This window comes from Micrasema longulum, unplaced genomic scaffold (assembly GCF_059751315.1).
Source record: "Micrasema longulum isolate JH-2025_06_02 unplaced genomic scaffold, ASM5975131v1 h1tg001311l, whole genome shotgun sequence".
NCBI classification, from domain to species: domain Eukaryota; kingdom Metazoa; phylum Arthropoda; class Insecta; order Trichoptera; family Brachycentridae; genus Micrasema; species Micrasema longulum.
In genome coordinates, this window is record NW_028278498.1 from 1 (window position 1) to 24,477 (window position 24,477).

General features: G+C 35.1%; 2 protein-coding genes and 1 long non-coding RNA gene across 5 annotated transcripts; 2 read left to right on the forward strand and 1 right to left on the reverse strand.

Annotated features, from left to right (window-relative positions):
* The first annotated feature begins 400 nt into the window (after nt 1-400).
* LOC148275952 (uncharacterized) lies at nt 401-21,198 on the forward strand. 3 transcript variants are annotated; one of them, XM_088234969.1, is made up of 5 exons: nt 401-654; nt 1,558-1,881; nt 15,535-15,792; nt 15,999-16,124; nt 18,593-21,198. In XM_088234969.1, the coding sequence occupies exons 1-5, from the start codon at nt 405-407 to the stop codon at nt 18,715-18,717; spliced, it is 1,083 nt and encodes a 360-aa protein (XP_088091095.1). In that variant the 5' UTR covers nt 401-404; the 3' UTR covers nt 18,718-21,198. The 3 variants fall into 3 exon arrangements, with proteins under 3 accessions (XP_088091095.1, XP_088091093.1, XP_088091094.1); XM_088234967.1 differs by having other exon boundaries at nt 15,999-21,198; XM_088234968.1 differs by lacking the exons at nt 401-654; nt 1,558-1,881 and adding an exon at nt 12,343-12,541 and having other exon boundaries at nt 15,999-21,198.
* On the forward strand, nt 1,740-7,907 carry LOC148275953 (uncharacterized). The gene has a single exon (XM_088234972.1). It carries the CDS (start codon nt 1,938-1,940, stop codon nt 3,228-3,230), a length of 1,293 nt encoding a protein of 430 aa, XP_088091098.1. The 5' UTR covers nt 1,740-1,937; the 3' UTR covers nt 3,231-7,907.
* Nucleotides 21,199-21,306: 108 nt separating the features above from the next.
* LOC148275954 (uncharacterized) lies at nt 21,307-23,726 on the reverse strand. The gene is made up of 2 exons (XR_015823907.1): nt 23,473-23,726; nt 21,307-23,378 (listed from the first exon to the last, which is right to left on the reverse strand). It is a non-coding gene; the product is annotated as an uncharacterized LOC148275954 (long non-coding RNA).
* Between the last annotated feature and the right edge of the window lie 751 nt (nt 23,727-24,477).

The window sequence follows — 24,477 nt, forward strand, 5'->3', positions numbered from 1 at the left end:
GTGGGTGTAGCGGGGCTCGGACGCCAGTAACGCATTTTTTTTACCATGACGCCAGTTAAGAGTTAATGAGTAGTTTAGTCGGCTTCAGTTTGATGCGCGTACGCCGTTTCTGGACTAATATGGTTCTATGAGAATAACTCGCTTATCCTATATTTTAGGGGCTTGTCAGCGGGTGATAAAAAAAGGATATGGAAGGAAGTTATCAAAAATACACCACAACACCCAGACCAATTAAGATAAAAAATATTTTTTGTATTTTCTTTCTTGCAACTGGCGGGAATCAAACCCGCGACGCCAGATACAAAGTTGGCCGTTTACCCAACTGCGCCACGGCGCCCATCTACGGTTAAAGTCATCACTTACACATTTAATTTGACCCACCTTAACGTTTTGCAGGAGTTCAAATGGAATTCGCCTCAGTAACTGTTAAGGCAGAACCCGGGACTGGCGATGCACAAGGAGATATTTTCCATACTGGAGAAGGGCCTCTTTGTTCCTACAAAAGCGAGGAGCCAGAGTTCGCTACCGTGAAGATTGAACCGGGGACTAGTACTAAACAAGAGTATAAAATAGAAAGTGATATTCTTAGGTTTACTGAAATCGACATTGTTTGTCCTACTATTAAACAGGAATGTTTAATATCGTCTGCTGAAGGTGATTATTGCTACTTTTCACATTAATATATATAAAGATTCCTTGCATTAATTGGTTTATTTAATTTTCATATCGAAGGAATGAATCGTCATATTATTAAATAAAGAAATAAGCCGCCTATATTTGTGTACCTGGGAAGCATGTTTTCAAGAGATGGAAGAGTAGAAAAAGATGTTGAAAGAAGAGTGAATGCGGGCAACAAAATGAACGGAGCACTAAGCACAGTAATTTCTAATAAAAATATGTCAATCGAAGCTAAACTGGCAGTGCACAACGGAGTTTTAGTCCCAACACTTATGTATGGAAGTGAAACATGGAACTGGCAGAGGAAGGATGAAAGCCGAGTGAACGCGGTTGAAATGCGATCTCTTAGACGAATGTGTGGGAAATCAATGTATGACAGGGTTACGAATGATGAAATCAGGCGAGAGTGTAAATCTGAGACAAGTATAATTGATAAGATTAAGAAAGGGTCTCTGAGATGGTTTGGTCACGTAGAACGAATGGACGACGAGAGAATGGTAAAACAAGTATATATGGCAAAAATGAACGGCAACGTTAGACGAGGACGACCAAGGAAGACGTGGCATGATCAGATAAACCAAAATCTTAAGTCTGGTCATGTCAAAAGCAGACAGAACCGAAGGGCATGTATGACAAGATGTATGAATGTGGAAGAGGCTAGGAGTGTATGCCAGGATAGACGTGTGTGGCGGTCCATTCTCTCTGCCTACCCCTACGGGGAAATGGCGTGATGGTAGTAGTAGTAGTAGTAGTAGTAGCCGCCTATAGGGACTTCCCTAACATTTGTACTCAGTGCCTAAACATTTCACATTTGATAAGCTTCTACAAGAAAAATCATATTCACCTGAAATCTGTTGAAATACGTTGTTTTTTTTTCAGTTTCAAGGAGAAGTGGTATTCAACCTAAATACCCCGAAGGCAGTGAAACGCGTTCATTGCATGTTTCACACAACACACCTAATACTATAGAGAAACGACGCCTTTCGTCACAATGTTTAAAGAAGAATAAATTAAAAACTCATATTCTCAATACTGAAAAGAAATCCGTTTCATATCCAAAGTGTAAAAATTCAAGTGTTCGTAAAAGTGATTCGAAAAAACATGTTTTCACTAGTAGTGATAAGAAACCCTTTTCATGTCCAGAGTGTAAATATTCATGTATTCGTAAAAGCCGACTCAAATTCCACATCCTAACTCATACCGGTAAGAAACCCTTTTCATGTTCAGAGTGTAAATATTCATGTATTCAAAGAAGTCGAATGAAACAACACATTCTTACTCATACTGGGGAGAAACTGTTTTCATGTCCAGAGTGTAAATATTCTTGTATTCAAAAAAGGCAGTTACAACATCACATTCTAACTCATACTGAGAAGAAACCCTTTTCATGTTCAGAGTGTAAATATACGTGTATTCAAAAAAGTCGAATGAATCAACACATTCTAATTCATACAGGCGAGAAACTGTTTTCATGTTCAGAGTGTAAATATTCATGTATTCAACAAAGGCAATTAAAACAGCACATTCTAACTCATACTGGAGAGAAACTGTTTTCATGTGCAGAGTGTAAATATTCATGTATTCGAAAAGATCAATTGAAACAACATATTCTATCTCACACCGGTAAGAAACCCTTTTCTTGTCCAGAATGTAATTATTTATGTATTCAAAAAAGTCATTTAAACCAACACATTCTTACTCATACTGGTGAGAAACGATTTTCATGTTTGCAGTGTAAATATTCATGCATTCGTAAAAGTCAACTAAATCAACACATTTTAACTCATACTGTCGAGAAACCATTTTCATGTTCAGTGTGTGAATATTCATGTATACAAAAACGTCAATTGAAACAACACATTCTAACTCATACTGGTGAGAAATTCTTTTCATGTTCAGAGTGCAATTATTCGTGTGTTCAGGAAAAACAATTGAAACAACACATTTTTACTCATAGTGATCAGAAACCTTTTTCTTGTTCAGAGTGTAAATATACATGTATTCAAAAAAGTCAGTTGAAACAACACATTTTAACTCATACTGGTGAGAAACCGTTTTCTTGCTCAGAGTGTAAATATTCTACTTTTCGTCAAAGAGATTTAAAAGTACACGCTCTTACTCACGCTGGCGAGAAACCCTTTTTGTGTTCAGAGTGTAAATATTCATCTTTTCGTAAAAGAGATTTGAAAATACACATTCTCACTCACACTGGTGAGAAACCGTATTCATGTACAGAGTGTAATTATTCGTGTATTCGTAAAGGTTCATTGAACCAGCACATTCTAACTCATACTGGTGAGAGACCCTTTTCATGTCCAGAGTGTGAATATTCATGTTTTCAAAAAAATCAATTGAAACAGCACATTCTAACGCATACTGGTAACAAACCCTTTTCGTGTCCAGAATGCAATTATTCATGTGTCAGTAAAGGTCAATTGAAACGACACATTCTAACTCATACTGGTGAGAAACCCTTTTCATGTTCAGAGTGCAAATATTCATGTATTCGTAAAAATCAATTGAAACGACACTTTCGGACTCATACTATTTAGAATTTTTCATGTTTATTGGGTAAATATTCATGCTTCTGCCAATGCATTTTTGATTCTTCATCAAAAATATACTACATTGGTCTACTACAGGAGATAGCTCTCTGTCCCCCCTTTCCTCTCGGGCCTGTGCCGCTCTTATCCTCTATCTCCCGTAAAACCTTCGAATATTACCCGACTGTCTCATCAGTGGGCGTCCTTGGGACCTGGTATTCCTCGGTCACCAGTCGATAACACGCTTTGCCATCATTAGACATTAGAGAATATAGCTTGCCCATCCGATTCTTTGCTCTTGTACTAATGAAAATGCCCTTTTAATTTTCAAAATCATCATCATCATCATCATTCCATGTCCGCTCCCTAGATGGAGCATATGGTGTCCACGAAGATCCTCCAGACATCTCTGTCGGCTGCCTGCTTCTGAGCGTCCTCCCAAGTCAGATTCGCGTCCCGTAGTTCTGACATGAACTGCCGACGAACAGTCAGCAGTGGACGTCAAGGACGTCGAGAATCTGATGCCTTGTAAAGTAGGCAAGCATGGCTCTCAGGAGGCATCCGCAATACATGGCCAAGCCAACCGGATCGCCTCCGCTTGATGACAGTTTTCACCGAAGTTTGCTGCATCCGTTCTCTTTTTATTTCATTCCACACAAATTCAAACCACCGCACACCCAAGATTCTTCTGAGACACCTATTCTCAAAACTCAATATTTTGTTGTTTTGGGTCCTAGTGAGGTGCCACGGTTCGCATCCATAGAGGAGAATAGGTGTTATGCAGGCGTTATATAGGCGGCATTTGTTTTTCACTAAGTAAATATCCGATCTCCAGACAGCCTTCATGCTGTTGAATGTCGCGCCTGCTACTTCTAGCCGCACTCCCAGTTCTTTTTGACAGCTGCCATTTTCGGTAACATATACTCCCAGGTATTTAAAACTCTCGACCCTTTCGATTATTTGGTTTCACAGATTCAGGGGATTTACATGCGGAGTACCTGCGGAGTACCTATTCAGGCTATCTACGGTGGCCTGAAGACCCGTGACTGAATCGTCAATTATAACCGCATGATCGGCATACTCTAGGTCGCAGAGTTTTTTGGAGCAGGAGATGGATATTTCTCGACCAAGTGGAATTGACTTCCTTAGGATGAAGTCCATGAGAATTATAAAAAGGAACGGTGCAAGGACGCAACCTTGACGAATTCCGGTAGTGACCTCAAACCGATCTGTGACAACATCGTTGATTGTTCAGAATCCAAATATAAAATAAAAAATAAATCCCTTAGTTAGTTAATATTACTGTGTATTTTTATTAATATTTACAATTATTTAACTAGTTTATACTAATGTTTAAGTCGGCGTCGTTGTGTAGTGGTCAGCGAGTTTGCCTACCATGCAAGAGGTCTCGGATTCGATTTGCGACATGGTTGACATGAAATATTAACAAACTACTGGAAAGTCTAATATGGAAGTCTAGACATTTAAAGAGCTTATGCCCTGTCTTTGATTGGTCTAAGTGACCACTTTACACTCTATGTAACTTTCACAGTAGTGTAGTAAATTTAATTATTTTAAACCAACTGGTCCAAGAAGTTTAAAAATTGGAAAATTGATTCCAGGTGTTGCCTAGTATGTGAAATTATTTTATCAGATAAATCTTTGCAAAACAAAATATTTTCAGCTCTCTAACTTCACTAAAATCAACAGATATTTAAATTTTAGTGTTAATTTTTTCGTGTTATGTACGCCTTGGAATATTTTTGTTATGTACATAAACGTTTGTAAAATAAATCAATTCAAAATTTTCGAGTATTTCAAACTTCATTATGCCTCTCTGCATTTGATTTGTTTAAAAAAAATACAATGAAATTCAACTATATACACCACTACTACTACTACCATCTCGCCATTTCTCCGTGGGGGTAGGCAGATAAAATGGACCGCCACACACGTCTATCCTGGCATACATTTCTACTTTCTTCCACATTCATACATCTTGTCATACATACCCTTCTGTTCTGTCTGCTTTTGACATGAACAGACTTAAGATTAAGGTTTATCTGATCATGCCACGTCTTCCTCGGTCGTCCTCGTCTCACGTTGGCGTTTATTTTCGCCATGTACACTTGTTTTACCATTCTTTCGTCGTCCAATCGTCTACGTGACTAAACCATCTCAGGGACCCTTTCTTAATCTTATCAATTATACTTGACTCAGATTTACATTCTCGCCTGAGTTCATCATTCGTAACCCTGTCATACATTAATTTCCCACACATTCGAATTAAATATATACGTATTTTTACATTTTTAACTACGGAAAAGAAAAAGAAAATTATCTGTATCATGTTCATGTTCACGTAGAAGTTATATGTAAACGTATAATATCACGGATTTTAATTAAGAAAAGAGAAACCCTTTTCATGTTCAGAATGTAAATATCTTTAAATAAAAGTAGGTTAAACTTGTGTATTCTGTGTAATACTAGTGAGAAACCCTTTTCTTGTTTCGTCTGTAATTATACGTGGTTTCAGATTCTTTAATTAAAAACTCCCATTTATACTTATATCCCTTACAAAGGGCATTCATAGAATTATACTTTACCAGAAAGCGCGTAAAATCAATTTTGTTAACATGGCACTTTGTCCAAAAGTTTGCCAAAAGCCCCCACCTGCCCCAGATAATTCGGATAAGAATACCATCCCTATTACTGTGCTAGAATAAGGATGGTATTCCCATCTAAATTATACCCCTATACTATGGCGTCACTTTATGCTAAGTTTATGAGTAAGGTCCAATGACGTATTAATAGAAAGCCGGGTAAAAAACTGACTACGTTGACAATACTTACAAAATATCCGCCTTTTTTATTTTAAAATCTGACCGACGGTAAAATAATCGAATCCTTAAATAATATTACTTGAGAATTTGCTTCTTCCACATAAAATGTGATCCCACCCTATTCCCTTTTAATCTCGGCAGTATTTTGACACTTAAAAACGACACAACACGGCGTAATTGAGTTTTATGAATAGTTATGTTGGCGTCAGTTTTATGTGCGTACGCGGTTTTTGGGCTATTATAATTCTATGGAGGCATTTTGCTTTATCATGTAGAATAAATAAAATATCGTGTATGTATGTTATGTTATATTTAACTTAAATTGTTTACGTAGATTAATTATATGATATTTAAAAACATTGGTATAAGAACCTGCCGACGAATTGCATGCTCGCAATTCAGCAGGATTTTAAATTTCGAAAGATGTTTTTTTTGTGAATAATTTATAAAAATAATTTGATGAGAGCGTGTCGATATATTGATTTTCCATAACTCCACTCTGCTGGACGCTATTATTGTTTAGTTTGACGGATTCGTGACGGGTGCCGTCGTCGCTGTGTGAATAGCAAGCAACGAATTAGACTCTTTTAACCTACTCTCCAAAATTAATCTTAATGTCCCCTTTCACGTGACAATAAATAAGTATTTCTTCCATCTGTAGCACTAACTATGCATAACAATATTTCCTCTATCGTTCTTGCTCAAACTGTAATCGGCCTCCGTGGTGTAGTGGTCAAGACGCTTGACTCACGCAAGGAAGGTTCCGGGTTCGATTCCCGGTGAGAACACAAAAATTAAAATGTGATTTTTCTCATGCCTGGGTGCTCTGTGATGTAATTCACCACTGTAATTAGGCCTCCTGGCCTGTTGTGGTGCAAAAAAAAAAATATATAAAAATAATGTTTTTTTTTCATCTATTGATAAATTTGACATGGCCTTTCATTTATTTTTAAATAGATTAAGACTCATTATTTCTGGCTGCGATACGCTCCCACTTGCTTTTTAATGATGCTCACACTTGCACAAATCTTAACACTCACTCCCACACAAATATACACAAACACACCTCTACACTTACTCTCATACAAATACGCACAACCACATCCTTTTGTTGTACCACAATTTAATATGTATGATTTTTATTTAGAAACTTCCCTGGTCTGTCTTTAAACTGTATCAATATTTTATGTATTAATATTTTAAGCATTAACTTTGTGGTCAAACGTTTTACTAAATGTTATTAAATATTTGTATGTAACCACTTACCTAGACATAGAAAAGTCGGTAAGTGGCTGTATACAAATATTTAATAAATAACATATAGTAAAAAATACAATGTTTACAAAAAAACATTTATAATATAATTAATTGTAATATTGACGTTACGTTTTGTTTAAAGAATGTACCTCTGAATGTTCCCAGACGGCGATTGAGTCGTATGCTTTTTTTTTTCCAACCTTCGATACTAATATAGCGCACTTTGATGCACTATCGCGTATGAAGATTATATAATTATGTAGAAAGTCATGCTGATATTGATATCTTTAACGATACATTTAATAATTATAGGAGAACTGTAACGCAATGTATAAAATCAAATAGTCCCTAATGTAAATTAGGTAAAATAATTTGTAATAATATGTTAGTATAATTATTGTATTAACTTTCATAGTCTTGTTCAGTAAAAAAAGTTAAAACTTTATTTTACTTTGTGCATGTTGTGTTCACATATAATAATTGAACAATATCTAAACATGACGAATTGTGATTACTATACCAATCTTGTTAGTATTGATTATTGTCTGTGAATCATAATAAATGTAATAAATTAAAAAGTATTTACTACTAGAGAATCTAGATTGTTATTACTTTTCAGAAACATTATTTTTAGAGGTCGGGGTCAATGCAATGCAAGCTCCTGACGTCACTGCGACGTGTAAAGACCTATTGTAACGGATCCCCTTTCAAACCCAAATCCGTAAAGTATCGGACTGTTAGCTAGGGGGCAAACTCTTTAAAAATCATCAAGCTTAACCTGTGGTCCGCCGAGGAGGAGGCTTCTTTTATGATGCAAAGCACCACATTCACATTTAGGTGTTTCCTCGTCTGGACTGCAAAACCTACATCTAGATGTTTCGGAAAGGTAAGGCTAGAAAGCCAGGTTTTTGTTTAATCTGCAATGCCCTGGGCGGGATCTAGTGATAACGCTCACTTGATTTTAGCTGGCTTTATTAGATCTAAGGCACGCCTATGAGAGTACCCTTTTTATCAATTCCTTCGCGTGCAGCGAATAAGGTACTGTTTGCCAGAGAGCATTGTGCTCCGCTTCCTGGCCCATTACGTGAGCTCGCTGGGAAGAGCACATTTAGGCAACCCACAGTAGAGCTCAGGGCCTATCTGGGCTGCCCCAGCCTGGCAAATTCATCAGCTGCCTCGTTATCGTCGACGTTTGAGTGTAGGTACCCAAATCAATGTCACACTGTAATACTCGCCGAAACAATTAAGCGTCTGTAAGTCCGAGAGAATAAACAATGAAGAAACATACTCTAGATCTATAACATATGTGGCCAAAGTTTAAATCACTACGGGCGAGCTACTTTTGAATTTTTCGTGGTTGTCTATTAACACTGAGGGCAGACATTTAAAGCCAAAAATAAGTTTAAATTGAAATAAAACCCTTAGATAAAACCAATATAAATTTAATACCAAGGTATTTTGATAACAACAATTAATCATGACTTCACACAAACATAAGTAAAGAAAACAGAATGTTCGTTTATCTTTATTATCGCAATATATATGCTTTACTATTTGTAAATATCAACTATTAGCACCCATTTCACCACCTCTGAGTAAGCTCTTGATGAGAACTACTCGTCGAGTAAAACGAAAAGTCCATTTTACGATCGCAAAGAATTGCTCCATTATATTACAAAAAAAAACACGTGCGGCTCTCAAAGTAATGAACGAATACAATAAGCAATAACATCTAAATCGAACAGCGTCCGTTGACAGACATGAGCCTACATATAAATATATTCCATAGTTTGATCTCCATATTATATTCCATTACTGCATAACGTCGTTGCACATCATATATGAGCCATGTGACTCGGAGCACATTCAGAGAAAATTGATAAAAACGATAAAAAATATAAAAAAAACTATACCGAAAATAACACTTCTGTGTATGGACGAAGTAGGAAAAACACAGTGTTTTTCAATATAGTAATATATTTATTTAAAATATTAATTACTTTACGCCAAAAAGTCGCATTTTTATGATTTTCTCAGAATGTGCTCCGAGTCACATGGCTCATATTTGATGTGCAACGACGATAAATGTAAAGAGCCAATCGATGTCATCCCTTCAGAAGATCTGCTTTACTGGTTTAGTATAATTTGAAAAAATTACACTTGTAAAGGTAAAATTATTTATAGATGTTCTAAAAAAGAAATGAGATTTTTTTAGAAGAGAATATTATTAAAAGTGAAGACATTTAAAGGGTTTACTATTATTATTGTTAATAGGGACATAATATTTGTTTTAGTATAAATGTATTGGGGTGGCGATTTTAATTTTGCATGGGTATTATTTGACTGAATCGTTGATCTGTGTTAAATTTTGCGGGAAAATAAAAGGCAAAATGATGGCAGATACGGAAAAGAACAGTATGCGGCCAAACAAAGCACAGCAGACAAAAATCCTACCTTTAGGAAGACAGGAAAGGGAATCTGGGACAGGAATCCGGATGCTATCTCCAAGTCCTGGCTTCCGGGTAGTTTTTCCCTTTTTGGTGAACCACTATAGTTATTTGGGAAATATAAAGTTGAATATGGCGGCGTGGTGGTCAAATGATGTAAAGGTGTTTTAGATGCGAGCAGATGATTATCGGACAAGCAAATGCGGGCAGATAAAATTATGAACATGCGGTAGTTGACAGAAATTATCAAGAATAAAAAAATATTGTTGATGTTGGTTGCTATGGATATGGAAAATGTTATCATACCAACCGTAGCTTCTCATGGTCATAGAGACGAGGAGAATAACCAAACATTGAATATTGGGAGATCACAAGATGGGTAGGATAGGCGGGCCTTTATCCACTGGCGGTCCATCCAGCCACAAACCATTCTATCCCACCAACCACTCGCGTAACCAGGTATATTTAAACACCACTATTAATGACATAAATTGACCATGTGCCTTCAGAACTATCTGTACTTGTTATTTGTAGTACTTTTTTGTTGTTTTGTTCAACGAAAGTATGGTTAAAGTTTCCTGTTTGAGCTTTCTTCGGGCTTCTGCGTTTTCGCTTCGAGCCCTTCGTTTAAGTCTCGCCAAGCCTGAAAAAACTTTTTTTATTTATTAGTAAACATTCTAAAATTGACAATGCTAAGAGATAGATGCAATAGCGAAAATAACGAGCTACATAAATGATAATCTTGACAAAGGAGAAAAATGTATAGGTATTTTCCTCGATTTATGCAAGGCCTTCGATACTATTAAACACGACATACTTTTTGAAAAACTTAGGAATAGACGAATCCTTACTAAGGAATCGGAACTGTTCCAAAGTTACATGAAAAACAGAAAGCAAATAGTAAAGATTAATAATAAATCTAGCGACGAAACCGAAATTTCATATGGCATCCCTCAAGGAAGCATACTTGGACCAATTTTGTTTCTTAACCATATGAATGATCTTTGTAATTTATCTACAAAAGGCTCTATAATTAGCTTTGCTGATGATACTGTGCTACTATCTCAAGGAAGCTCATGGGATATTGTATTTGGAAAGGCTGAAAATGTATAAACTTAGTATAAAAGTAGTTAGACTCAAATTATCTAACACTAAATCACTCGAAAACAAAATACATAACTAATAACTAATAAATTTATATGTAATCCAAATTTCTCATTAACTATTCACATCTGTAATTATAATAACCAAATTTCGAACATTGAATGTATTTGTAAATTGTTGGACAGAGTAGATTCAATTAAATATTCTGGAATGTATATAGATGAGAATTTAAGATGGACTAATCAAAATGATACTATTAAAAATAAATTATAAAAGCAAATTTACTTTTTTAAAACTATAAGAAATATAATTAGCCTAAAAGAACTTATAAAAATATTACACGCGTACGTTCCATATCACTATCAATAACCGACTGAATATGTTTTATACAAAACACAGCTTAAAAATATTTTTCAATTTATAATGTTGAATTCCCGCAAAAATGGTCATTGCATTGGCCACGACCCTAATACGTCACGATTCGTGTTAATTTTGAACTTTGTAACAGTTTAAATTTTTAAAGAACATCGTCAAGAATTTTGACGGCATAATTATCAACGCCAAACATGTTACGCTTTTCTAGGAACATGTTTTTTTTATCACTTCATTTTTAAAGTTAAGTATGAAATAATGTATGAGCCACGTTCAGGATAAACTCAGTCTGCAATGGCCGAAACGTTGGAACAAATCCAACACACACGGTATCACCCAAAAAATAAACAAATTGATAACAGTGACCGTGAAAACCTTCGTACCTATGAAATATTTTCTTTAGAATATCCATATTGATTTTTAAAAAGCAATCAATGTTTCTGTATTCGTTTCATATATTTTTATTTGTAGTTATTTATTTGACAGACTTATGCAGTCCATTCTAACGATGGTAAAAACAATTTCTTTTAAGAAATACAGGCACTGTTAAAATAAAATACAACCAAACAAAATTAAACCTAGGACAAAAAAAGTAAAAATTACTTCCTCAAGACAAGATCTGGTCTATCTTAGTGATTTTGTAAATCTATAAAGACTCACACCAAAAAAGTCCACATTTTGTCTCCAGTTTACAATACAACACAATCGGGACATTGGTGCATGTAAGCCATAGTTTGCGCAGCAACCGGTGGATTGGAACATCGAATGCCACTTGTTCCAGTAACGATTGTACATCAATTAAGCCATTCAGTAAGTTAAACATAAATATCGAGTCATTGTTATTTCTAAGTTTTTGGAGACTTGAGATTTTGAACATTGACTCCATTTCTCCGTAAGTGTAGTCTCCGCTCTCGAGGCCAATCATCCGTGCTACTTTTCTTAGCAAACGATGTTGCACCGATTTAATATGATTTATCCGTAGTATTATGTGATATTTCCCTATTAAAAGTAGCTACATAAACCAGCTAATTACTGGTCATACCTTTAGACTATAAAATACCTTTAGGCTGGCAACATTATCCACGGGGTGGCCGCCATTCCGTGAGCTTGTGCTTACAATGATAGGTGACAGTTCGCGAATGTAAGCGCTGTGTTAAAGATATTAAAATCCCCAGTTAAGTTTATATTCACTACGATGCGCGATGGAATGATCTCCACCATTGTCTTGTCCTTATGTGAACTTCTCTCTTCGTTTTAAGTCATATTGGTTTTGACATTTTTTGGAGCCGACCTTGAGGTACCCCTGTTTTATTTTTTCGCTGTCTAGTTAACACGATTTTCTGGGTTCGTTTATTATTTAAATTATTAATAATGGTGACGTTTACGAAAAGTATAATCTATGTGCGAAGAGATAGGAGACATGGAAAATGATTCCTATAGATTTCTGTTAGAATTTTACACGTGTATAATCTCTGGGTCAAATTGAAAGTCAAGAACCATCTGCCGATTATAAATAACAGGAGTTTAGAAGTTAATGTAATGAGTGTATGATATAATCCTATTGTCTTCGTGGAATAGGGTAGTATTTTATTGCGCAATAAAAAAAATGGAATTAATAAATTTTAAACGGCTATTTTACAATAAAGCATGACGCCGAAATATCTGTTTGACGAATGTTTTAGATTCATATTTGGATTTATATTTTCCTGTTGAAAATGAAATGTGATAGTCTTAATTTCATTTTAATTCAGGAATGGTATTCTGAACGGTATAACGCGCGTAGACAACGCTTTTTAGCCTGTAGCATGTGTAGCAATCTACGTACTAAATACGCGTTAGCAAAGCGTTATCTACGCGCTCTATAGCAGTCAGAATACCTTTAAATGCAGAGTTTTTCTGTAAATACATCCAACGTACTCACAACTACCAACAAATGTACCCAGATTATTATAATAGTCCAGAAACGTTTTGGCCATTAGTTTTCTATTAAAGTCGCTTAGTACTCAACTTGCAATTTAAATTTAATTGCTTAATTTATAGTTGTGTCGTTTTTAGTGTTAACATACGGCTGAGATTAAAAGTGAATAGAGTGGGATTACATTTCATGTGTAAGTATTGTAGTCACAATTCATATTATTTGATAATTCGATTATTTTACCGTCTGTCAGATTTTTAAATAAAACAAGGTCGACATTTTCTTAGCATTTCCAGGGTAGTCGAATTGTTTTGTCCGTCTTTCTATGAATAAGCCTTAGTGTTATGTTTCAGGTACCAGTCCAGGGACTATGAAAAGCCAGTTGAAGATTTCTGAACCGTAAATGGGTTGCCTTAATATGAACAAATCCTTGCATATACGAATATAGTGTAAAAAACGGCTTATTGAATACCTTGAAAAACATAAGGTGATAGTAAGGTGAAGAGTGAACAATTGGGATTTAGAAACAGATTTTCGTGTGAAACTTCAGTAAATTGTATTGTAAATCAATGGAAACATTGTATTGATAAGAAAAATTGTATAGTAGGCGTTTTCTTAGATTTCCAAAGAGCATTCGATATACCAGAGGCGCGGAGATTCATGTTTGCATGCATTGCACTGTTTCCAAAAGTCTGACATCCCGCCTGCGCGCGTGCTTGAAGTGGCCGCGTAATGCTACCAGAACGCGAACAATAATAATAATAACGCACGAATTTGATCATTTTGTGTAATGTTATGTTATGTTTTACGACAAATAAATTTTACTGACCGGACTGTTAATACCGTCCAATATTATACTATAATAGAAATTTATTAATAGAAAGCTGGGTAAAAAAACGACTATCCTAGCAATACTAACAAAATGTCTACCTTGTTTTATTAATCAATCTGACAGACACTACTGTCTACAATAATCGAATTCTATCTATGAATTTGCTACTTACACATGAAATGTGATCCCACCTTATTCCGCTTTAATCCCAGCGGTATTTTGACACTTACAAACGACACAACACGACATAATTGAATTTAAATCAAGAGTTTTGTACTAAGCGACGACTATAGAGTAACTAATGGCCAAAATATAAAACTACTCATTAACTCTTAAATGGCGTCCTTGATCCTTTGGACCCACGTTGATTTTTGTTTATTCCACTTATCTCGCGTTTTTTGCGGAAGTGACCCCCCCTCCTCAGTACCTTCCTTTAGTCGAGGTGCAAATGTGCTAGTGTCGATCGAGCCAGTGGAAATAGCATTTTAAACAAGTAAGTGGGTCCAGCGGGGCCAAGACGCCATTTACGTAACTTTTTGTTTTGTAATATATCCACCATGGACAAGCAAGTAGTTGGCCCCAGCGGTACCAGGGCTCGTACTACAGACTAAGAAGACGAAATACAACTGTGGCTTTTCGAAGAACTCAATTATAATTATGCTACATCATCAGCAGTGGCTGAGCGACAACAAGTCCTGGAGCGCAAATATAGGAAAATATGTTTCGTGTGTCCTCCTGGCAAGCGTGCAAAGATACTAAATTTATGTTTTAAGTGCAAAAATCCCATTTGAAACACATGCACTATCAGAGTATGCAAAATCTGCTTCAATAAGTAAAAAAGAGATGTGTTTTATCCATTTATCCATGTTGTTTCTTTTTTTCTTTTTCTTAAAAACATCCTTTATTTTATAAGAATATGTGATCAATTTGATAATTAAAAAAATTAGGAAGTTTCATCGGTCAAAGTACTAAACACTGTTTTTACATTTTGTCAATATTGTTGTTTCAGACTGATAAAAGTATATATCTTTGTATTTTTAAGATTTTTTATTTACCAATAAACAGAATGTGAACCATGTAATTGTAATCAAAAATCAAAATTAAAATCAAACATGAGACATTTAAAAAATATATATTTTTAAAAGGGCTGGGTCTAACGGGGCTCGGACGCCAGTAACGTAATGTGTTGCCACGACGCCAGTAAAGAGTCAATGAGTAGTTTAGTCGGCTTCAGTTTGATGCGCGTACGCGGTTTCTGGACTAATATGGTTCTATGGGAATAACCCGCTAATCCTCTATTTAAGGAGGTTGTCAGCGGGTAGGTAAAAAAATGATATGGGAGGAAGTTATCAAAAATACACCACAACACCCAGACCAATTGCGATAAAAAATATTTTTTGGATTGTCTTTCTTGCAACTGGCGGGAATCAAACCCGCTACGCCAGATTCACAGTTGGCCGTTTAACGGACTGCGCGACGGCGCCTATCTACGACTAAAATCATCACTTAAGCATTTAATTTGACACACCTTAACATTTTGCAGGAGTTCAAATGGAGTTCGCTTCAGTAACCGTTAAGGAAGAACCCGGGACTAACAATGTACAAGGAGATATTCTCCATAGTGGAGCAGGGTCGCTTTGGCCGTGCAAAAGCGAGGAGCCAGAGTTCGCTACCGTGAAGATTGAACCGGGGACCAGTACTAAACAAGAGTGTAAAATAGAACGTGAGATACTGAGTTTTACTGAAATCGACATTGTTTATCCTTCTATTAAACAGGAATGTTTGATATCGTCTACGGAAGGTGAGTATTGCTACTTTTCACATTAATGTACATAGATTCCTTGCATTCATTGGTTGATTTAAGTTTCATATCGAACGAATGAATCGTCATTCCATTAAATAAAGGAATAAGCCGCCATAGCGTCTTCCAAACATTTGTAATTCAGTGCCTAAACATTCCACATTTGATAAGCTTCTACAAGAATAAATACGTTGTTTTCATTTCAGGTTCAAGCAGAAATGGAAGTCAACCTCAATATCCTGAAGGCAGCGATACACGTTCATTGCATGTTTCGCGCAACACACCTAATACTATTGTGAAACGGCGCCTTTCGTCACAATGTTCAAAGAAGGGTAAATTCAAAACTCACATTCCCAATACTGGAGAGAAACCATTTTTATATTCAGAGTGTAAAAACTCAAGTATTCGTAAAAGTGATTTGAAAAATCACGTTTTCACTGGTAGTGAAAATAAACCCTTTGCATGTTCAGAGTGTAAATATTCAAGTATTCGTAAAGATCAATTGAAACAACACATTTTATCTCATACTGGCAAGAAACCCTTTTCATGTTCAGAGTGTAAATATTCTTGTATTCAAAAAATTCGAATGAAACAACACACTCTTACTCATACTGGAGAGAAACTGTTTTCATGTCCAGAGTGTAAATATTCGTGTATTCAAAAAAGGCAGTTAAAACAACATATTCTAACTCATACTGGCGAAAAACCGTTTTCATGTTCAGAGTGTACATATTCGTGTATTCAAAAAAGGCAATTAAAACTACACATTTTAACTCATACTGGTGAGAAACCGTTTTCATGTACAGAGTGTAAATATTCGTGTATTCGTAAAGATCAATTAAAACAACATATTCTATCTCATACTGGTAAAAAACCCTTTTCATGTTCAGAATGTAATTATTTATGTATTCAAAAAAGTCATTTAAACCAACACATTCTAACTCATACTGGTGAGAAACGGTTTTCATGTTCAGAGTGTAAATATTCATGTATTCGTAAAGATCAATTAAAAACACATATTTTATCTCATACTGGTAAGAAACCCTTTTCATGTTCAGAATGTAATTATTCATGTTTTAAAAAAAATCATTTAAACCAACACATTCTAACTCACACTAGCGAGAAACTGTTTTCATGTTCAGAGTGTAAATATTCCTGTTTTCAACAAAGGCAATTAAAACAACACATTCTTACTCATACTGGTGAGAAACTGTTTTCATGTTCAGAGTGTAAATATTCATGTATTCGTAAAGATCAATTGAAACAACATATTCTATCTCATACTGGTATAAAACCCTTTTCATGCTCAGAATGTAATTATTTATGTACTCAAAAAAGTCATTTAAACCAACACATTCTAACTCATACTGGTGAGAAACGGTTTTCATGTTTAGAGTGTAAATATTCATGCATTCGTAAAAGTCAATTGAATCAACACATTTTAACCCATGCTGTTGAGAAACCATTTTCATGTTCAGTGTGTAAATATTCATGTATTCAAAAACGTCAATTGAAACAACACATTCTTACTCATACTGGAGTGAAATCTTTTTCATGTTCAGAGTGCAATTATTCATGTGTTCAGGAGAAACAATTGAAACAACACAGTTTTACTCATAGTGATCAGAAACCCTTTTCATGTTCAGAGTGTAAATATTCATGTATTCAAAAAAGGCAATTGAAACAACACAGTTTAACTCATACCGGTGAGAAACCGGTTTTTTGTTGAGAGTGTAAATTTCCTACTTTTTGTAAACGAGATTTAAAAATACACATTCTCAGTCACGCTGCGCTGGTAAGAAACCCTTTTCGTGTTTACAGCGTAAATATTCATGTATTTGTAAAAATCAATTGAAACGATATTTCCTGATTCATACTGTTTAGAAATCATCATCATGTTCAGTGTGTACATATTCATGGTTTCGCAAAGGCACTTCTTTATCATAATTATACTACATTGGTGCACTATAGGAGATAGCTCTCTGTCCCCCCCGAGAAGAATCTCTCGAACCTGCCCGCTCTTATCCAAACCTTCGAATATCACCCGATTGTTTCATCAGTGTGCGTCCTTGGGACCTGGTATTCCTCGGTCTCTAGTCGAGAACACGCTTTGCCATCATTATACATTAGAGAATATAGCTTACATATTTCCACTTACCATCCGATCTTTTTCACTCATATTATTACCTTATATTTAAACTATTATTTTACTAATTTAGGTAACAAAGGTCTGCGATGTATGCGAAAAAAGGCGATTTACTGATGAATGTGGATAAATCGAATGTGATGGTTTTTAAAAAGAAATAAAAGTATGACTAAATGTAAAATTACTGTGAGTGGAGTTGTACTAAAAATATTTTTTATATATTTTGTTTTGTACACCATTTTGTAAAAATAACCTAAATTATATTTATATGTTTCTTTTTTGGGTGATACCGTGTGTGTTGGATTTGTTCCGAAGTTTCGGCTTCCATTGCAGGAGCCATCTTCAGGGTAAACTGAGTCTGAATATGGCTCTTGCAGGAGCCATCTTCAGGGTAAACTGAGTCTGAATATGGCTCTTGCAAAGGTAGCCGACACGTTGGAACAAATCCAACACACACGGTATCAACCGAAAAAGAAACATATTGATAACACTGACCGTGAAAACCTTTGCACCTGTCTAAATTATAAATTATTAATATATTGAGTTTTTCTACTGACATTTCTTGGTGGAACTGCATTTTAATTATAATAATAAAAATACTTACTAAAGTTTTATTCCACTTTTATTTATAATAATTTTATAAATTTTTACCAGTGACCGGGTTTCGTCGTGACCGACATCGTCAGACTGGTGGGAGACTAAACAAATTTATATGTTATATACAAGTGCAAGCAGGGGTTGTAAATAATAAATTATTAATAAATTATTATGTATTATAAATAAATTATTATAGGTATCTTATAAATAAATTTTTGTATTAAAATTAATAATTATTATTAATAAATTTTTATGTATAAATTAATAATTATTATTAATAAATTATTAATAAATTATTACTACACAATCAATAAAGTGTAAAGTTTCCGCAAACCAAGTTTTGTAAAATTTCCATTGAAAACAAACGTAATCATGGTATTTTTCAATAAAAAATGATTAAAGTGCCATATATGAATAATTATTTTCATATTTACCTTAAGAGTGATAAAATATGTATCGATTTCTGAAAAAAAAAGGATAACTATTTAGGACTTTAAACATTACCCGTAACACTTAATTAGGTTGAATTGACCAAACCGTATTAATTTTTTTCCGTTTTTCAATCAGTTTTTTTTACAAATTTGACGTTTAATCATCAGTGTGGCCACTTTATAAAGTAAAATGTCGTCGCATTAAAAAAATAAAAATCCCCGAACTAACCACTCTCTAAGGGGTAGAGAAGATTCACTATAAACTTTCTCTATCCCCGATAAATGTATGTAGTGTTATTAAAAAAAGCAGTAATATGAAATTCAGTTACTTTTTGTTGACTTAAATTTCAATATTTCCAAAGTATAAATAGCTAAACAAAAACTTTTTATTAAAACTAATCCAATGGAGGATAATTTCTTTTCTCAGAAACAGTGAAATGACAACAAAAACTTTTCCCATATAATATCTATTTTTTGGAAAGTAGATAAAAGTCCCAGTACCCTTCAGTCTTATGATCAGCGTCTAGAACATTCTGGACTAGATAAGCTGAAATTTAGAAGACAGATTTTAGACCTGATGTATATTTATTTATTTATTTATTTTTGCACCACGACAGGCCAGGAGGCCCAATTACAGTGGTGAATTACATCACAGAACACCCAGGCTTGAGAAAAATCACATTTTAATTTTTGTGTTCTCACCGGGAATCGAACCCGGAACCTTTCATGTGTGAGTCAAGCGTCTTGACCACTACACCACGGAGGCTGCCAACTTTATAATTAAATTAATTGTAACATCGACTCTTCATTTTGTTTAGAGAATTTACCTCTGAATTTCCCCAGACCGAGATTTAGATCGTACACTAGATTTTATCTTCCAACCTTCGATACTAATATGGCGCACTTTAATGTATTTTAACCTATGTTAAGATTGTATAATTATGTAGAAAGTAATGCTAATATCGATATCTTACATATACACCCAGTAATTATAGGAGAACTGTAACGCAATAAAATAGTCCCCTATGTTAGTTTGATCAAATTATTTGTAATAACCTGTTAGTATAATTATTGTAATAACTTTCATTGTTTCGATGGAATTTAATTAAGCTTGTCCATTTGAAAAAATATATTTTTCTTTTACTTTGTGCATGTTGTGTTCACACATAATTGATGAACAATATCTAAACATGACAAATTGTGATTATTATACCAATCTTTTTAGTATTGTTTATTGTCTGTGAATCATAATAAATCAAATCAAATAAAAAGTACTTACTACCAGAGAATCTAAATTGTTATTACCCACTTTTCAGAAACATTATTTTTAGAGGTTAGGGTCAATGCAACGCAAGCTCCTGACGTCACTGCGACCTGTAAAAATCTATTGTAACAGATCCCCTTCCAAACCCAAATACGTAAAGTATCGAACTGTTAGGTAGGGGGCGAAATCCTTAACATCCTCAGGTTTAATCAGTAGTCCCCCGAGGATGAGGCTTCTTTTATGATAGAAAGCATCAAATTAACATATAATATGTATAGGTGTTTCCTTATCTGGACTGCAGAACCTACATCTAGAAGTTTCGGAAAGGTAAGGCTAGAAAGCCAGGTTTTTGTTTAATGTGCAATGCCCTGGGCGGGATCTAGTGATAACCCTCACTTGATTTTGGCTGGCTTTATTAGGTCTAAAGCAAGCCTATGAGAGTACCCCTTTATCAGTTCCTTCGCGTGGAGTTAACAAGGTACTTTTTGCCAGAGCATTGTGCTCCGCTTCCTGGCCCAAGACCTGAGCTCGTTAAGAAGAGCACATTTGGGCAACCCACAGTAGGGCTCAGAGGCTATCGGGGCAGCCTCAGCCTTGCTAATTAATTCATCAGCTGCCTCATTACCGTCGACATTTGAGTGTTAAGGTACCCAAATCAATGTCACACTTACACTCACAATCACAATTCGTCCGTAGGCATTCCAATGTTAACTTAGAGTTGATCTCGACAGAGCTCAGTGCTTTTAGGGTAGTAAAAATTAAAGAAACACACCTACTTTAGGTCTGTAACATATGTGGCGAAAGTTTAAACCACTTGAGCGACCTGATTTTGAATTTTTCGCAGCGGTCTACCATCACTGACAGGTGTGCTTTTTAACTTTTGTAGCTTTTTACCAATAGTTATTTTGCAATGAAATAATACAATATATATTAATTAAATAATAATAACAAATTTGTGGATTAAAGTATCACTCGTGTTTTATTTATATAATAAATTACAATGAACTTCCATCAAGAATTTTCACTTACAAACTTAAATGTTTTAATTAAATATTGTTACAACCAATTTTAGATTCTTTTTATTCATTTTCCTTTTACACACATTATTTAACAGGGGGTTGTTCTAGAGTGGGATTCTAAAATCAGTCTTCTTCTTGAATCGTTATGGACGATTTCATTGCTGGCAATTTCTTTATCTATGAAATCCTGGTTTCTTAGTTTCTCTCATAATCGAATTGGTCATCGTTCATCCTTACAGCCATATTATGCAGCACTACACATGCTGTGTTGTTTGCTGTAGTGCACGCCGTCGCAATACAGGGAACCTGCTCTTGAGGACACCAAAACACCTTTCAACAACATTCCGGCTGCGAATTTGTGACTCATTGTAGAGGTTCTCTGCTGGGGTTTTGTATGTGCAAAAGGTAGGTGTAAAAAGGTAGGGCTGGCTTCGATAGCCACTGTCACCCAACATAATGCTGTTGTTAAATTGTCCAGCCTCAAACTTGCATTTTATCAAGGAATTATTAACCTTTCAAGGGACAGTAAGGACTGTCCTAAAAACTTCCGCGCGTTACGGTGCTGCGTAGTTACTACACACGCAAAAAATGGGAGATTTTAAATCGCAAAAGTGTAATACTCATCGACTATTGCTTCAATCATTTATAGTTGGAAGTCAAAAGTGATGCTATTATTAATCTGATTGCTAAAAACATTAATCATGCTATCAGTGCGCGCAAAAGAACCGCCCCCAACGAAAGTCGAGCCGCTACTAATACTAACGCAGCTAACGGGCGTCTGGGAGAAGTACAAGAAACTTTGCTATCCGCGCGTGTGACGCATAAAAATGGTCTCCCTTGCTCCCAAATATACCCGTACTATCGTGAGTGAGACGTTAAGAGTGTGCGAGACAATTATATATTAGGATTACTCTTTTACTACGAACGCAACATGCGACACATTGGTAAACTTTCTGTTGTATCGGTGATATCTCTAATATTTGATAAAACGCTTTTTATGTTCCTAATCAGCATTAATTATTAAAAAAAAAAAACGTTTTTACCGAACGTAAATGTATAAGGAAGGAATATAGAAAATCCCAACCCATCATTTATTATATTAATGGAGATATTAAAGTTATTAGATGCAATGTGTACTGGCTACACATCACCAAGAAGGGAGAGTTAAATATAGTCTGGTCGTAGTTGGACCCAGGCTACCGGGCAACAACATCTCTAATGATCAAATCTGCATCACAAATGGCTTTAACGTTGATCGAAAACACTCCTTTTCGGTTTCGACACACCTCGGCGTTCTTCCCTCCTGAAACCCATGAAATCAAATCAATTTAGGTAATGGGGTAAATAACATAATTAATGTGCAGGTGAGTACATGGTGACGTGAATGATATATTATTTAACATTCAATAGTACCTAGTTAAAGGAAAGGTCATTTTTATTAAAATGGATTGTCATACTTTTTTAGGGGCAGTATAATATGATGATATCAAATTATGTAAATATGTGTGCTATCTTTGACTATTATGAGATACCTAATATTGAAATAGCACACTTCCACGTCCACTACCAGTTGGAGCATATGGTGTTCACAAAGATCCTCCAGGCATCTCGGTCGGCTGCCAGCTCCTGTGCATCCTCACAAATCAGGTTCGCGTCTCGTAGTTGTGACGTGACATGAACTGCTAACTAAATTAGCAGCGGACGTCCAGGACGTCTAAAACCTGATGCATTGTAAAGCAGGCAAACCTAAAGTAGCACTATGTAATAGAAAAATATTTTTATACTATAAATATATACGTTCATTAGGACGCTGTTTGAAGTATTTGTAATACCTACTACCCGTATATTAGAAAATTTCGAGAAATTGCAACACGCGTGCAGTCTATAGCTCCAATGGCCCTGGGAAACGTGCCAAATTATAAAACCCATGTTTTAAAGGACCCAAATCTTGAGGAAAGCGAATGGAGGTTGTTCGTAAAACTGCCATGGCCTCAGAAACTTATTTTATAAATCGGCATGAAGATGATCTACTCATACCACTGAAATCTTCAGCAGACAATAAATATGAGCCTGTTGCAAACTACCTCAATGTCAACAGTAACTTGATCACTGTTGGCACAGCTTTATTCCTAAAATGAAAAACATGTTAACTTTAATTTCTATGGTTCCTAGAGTACCTATAAAAAGTTAATATTCCTAATTATGTAAAGAACTTCTACGAACCAATTGCTTCTAGAACGAATTTGATGTTCAATAAAACCATAGATTTCATTGGCAGCCTGTTTTGTCAAGATACATTTTGACATGAAATCGTCTTCATCTAACGTCTCGAAGTTATTTTCTCTAGGCCTGTAAACATTTTTTCTCCTAATTTCAATCATTTCCTCTTCATAAAAATCATCCACAAGCTCCATCAGTTCCATAATTTATAAAACCACCCACTTTCCAAACTAACAAATCGAAACACAAACCCTCTTCGCTGGCTGTCAGATTTATTTGCCACCATTTTGTTATTTCTCAGGTTATGATAAGCACATTAGCAGTTGATCATTGGAAAGAGCTTTACTTGTACTTATATTTTTGCTGTCTATTGTTTTGTGTCTATATTGTTATTCGTGTTGTTTTTATATTTATTGTAAATTAATGTAACTTGTTTTGGTAGGAGGCCCTAATAAAGGAAAAAAAAGTAGGTACCTACCTAGTTTACTCAGGCACTTCGCTACTTGGCGATGGTGAAACAGATTTTTTATTTTATTCGACAAGTAGTTTTAATGAAGACGTTACTCAGAAGTGGTGAAATAGGTCCTTAGTGTAAAAAATATTTTTTCTTTTTGATTAAAATTATATTTAATGAAGAAGTTCGAAAACACACGAATCAATTTTTCAAAATGAACATTGTCACAAGTTTTTTCGAATTAACAAATGATGGAGTATTTTAATAGAATTCCGGCTTTTGGGAAGCCAATTTACCAATCAGCTGAATTCACCGACTGGGCCTTGTGGCGTTACGGGCGGAGTAATTCTAAAAATACGAATCTTTGCGCTGATAATACGTATTTACATACATAAACATTTTTTATTTATTTTGGTTTTGTTTGATAATAGGTACGTGTGTTATCAAAATTCAAACGTTATCATGTTTTGGATAACGCACAATCACTAAATTTTGTTTCTGGCACATTTTTATCAATGCGATTGGAAGACACTTATGTCTTGATGCGTGCGACG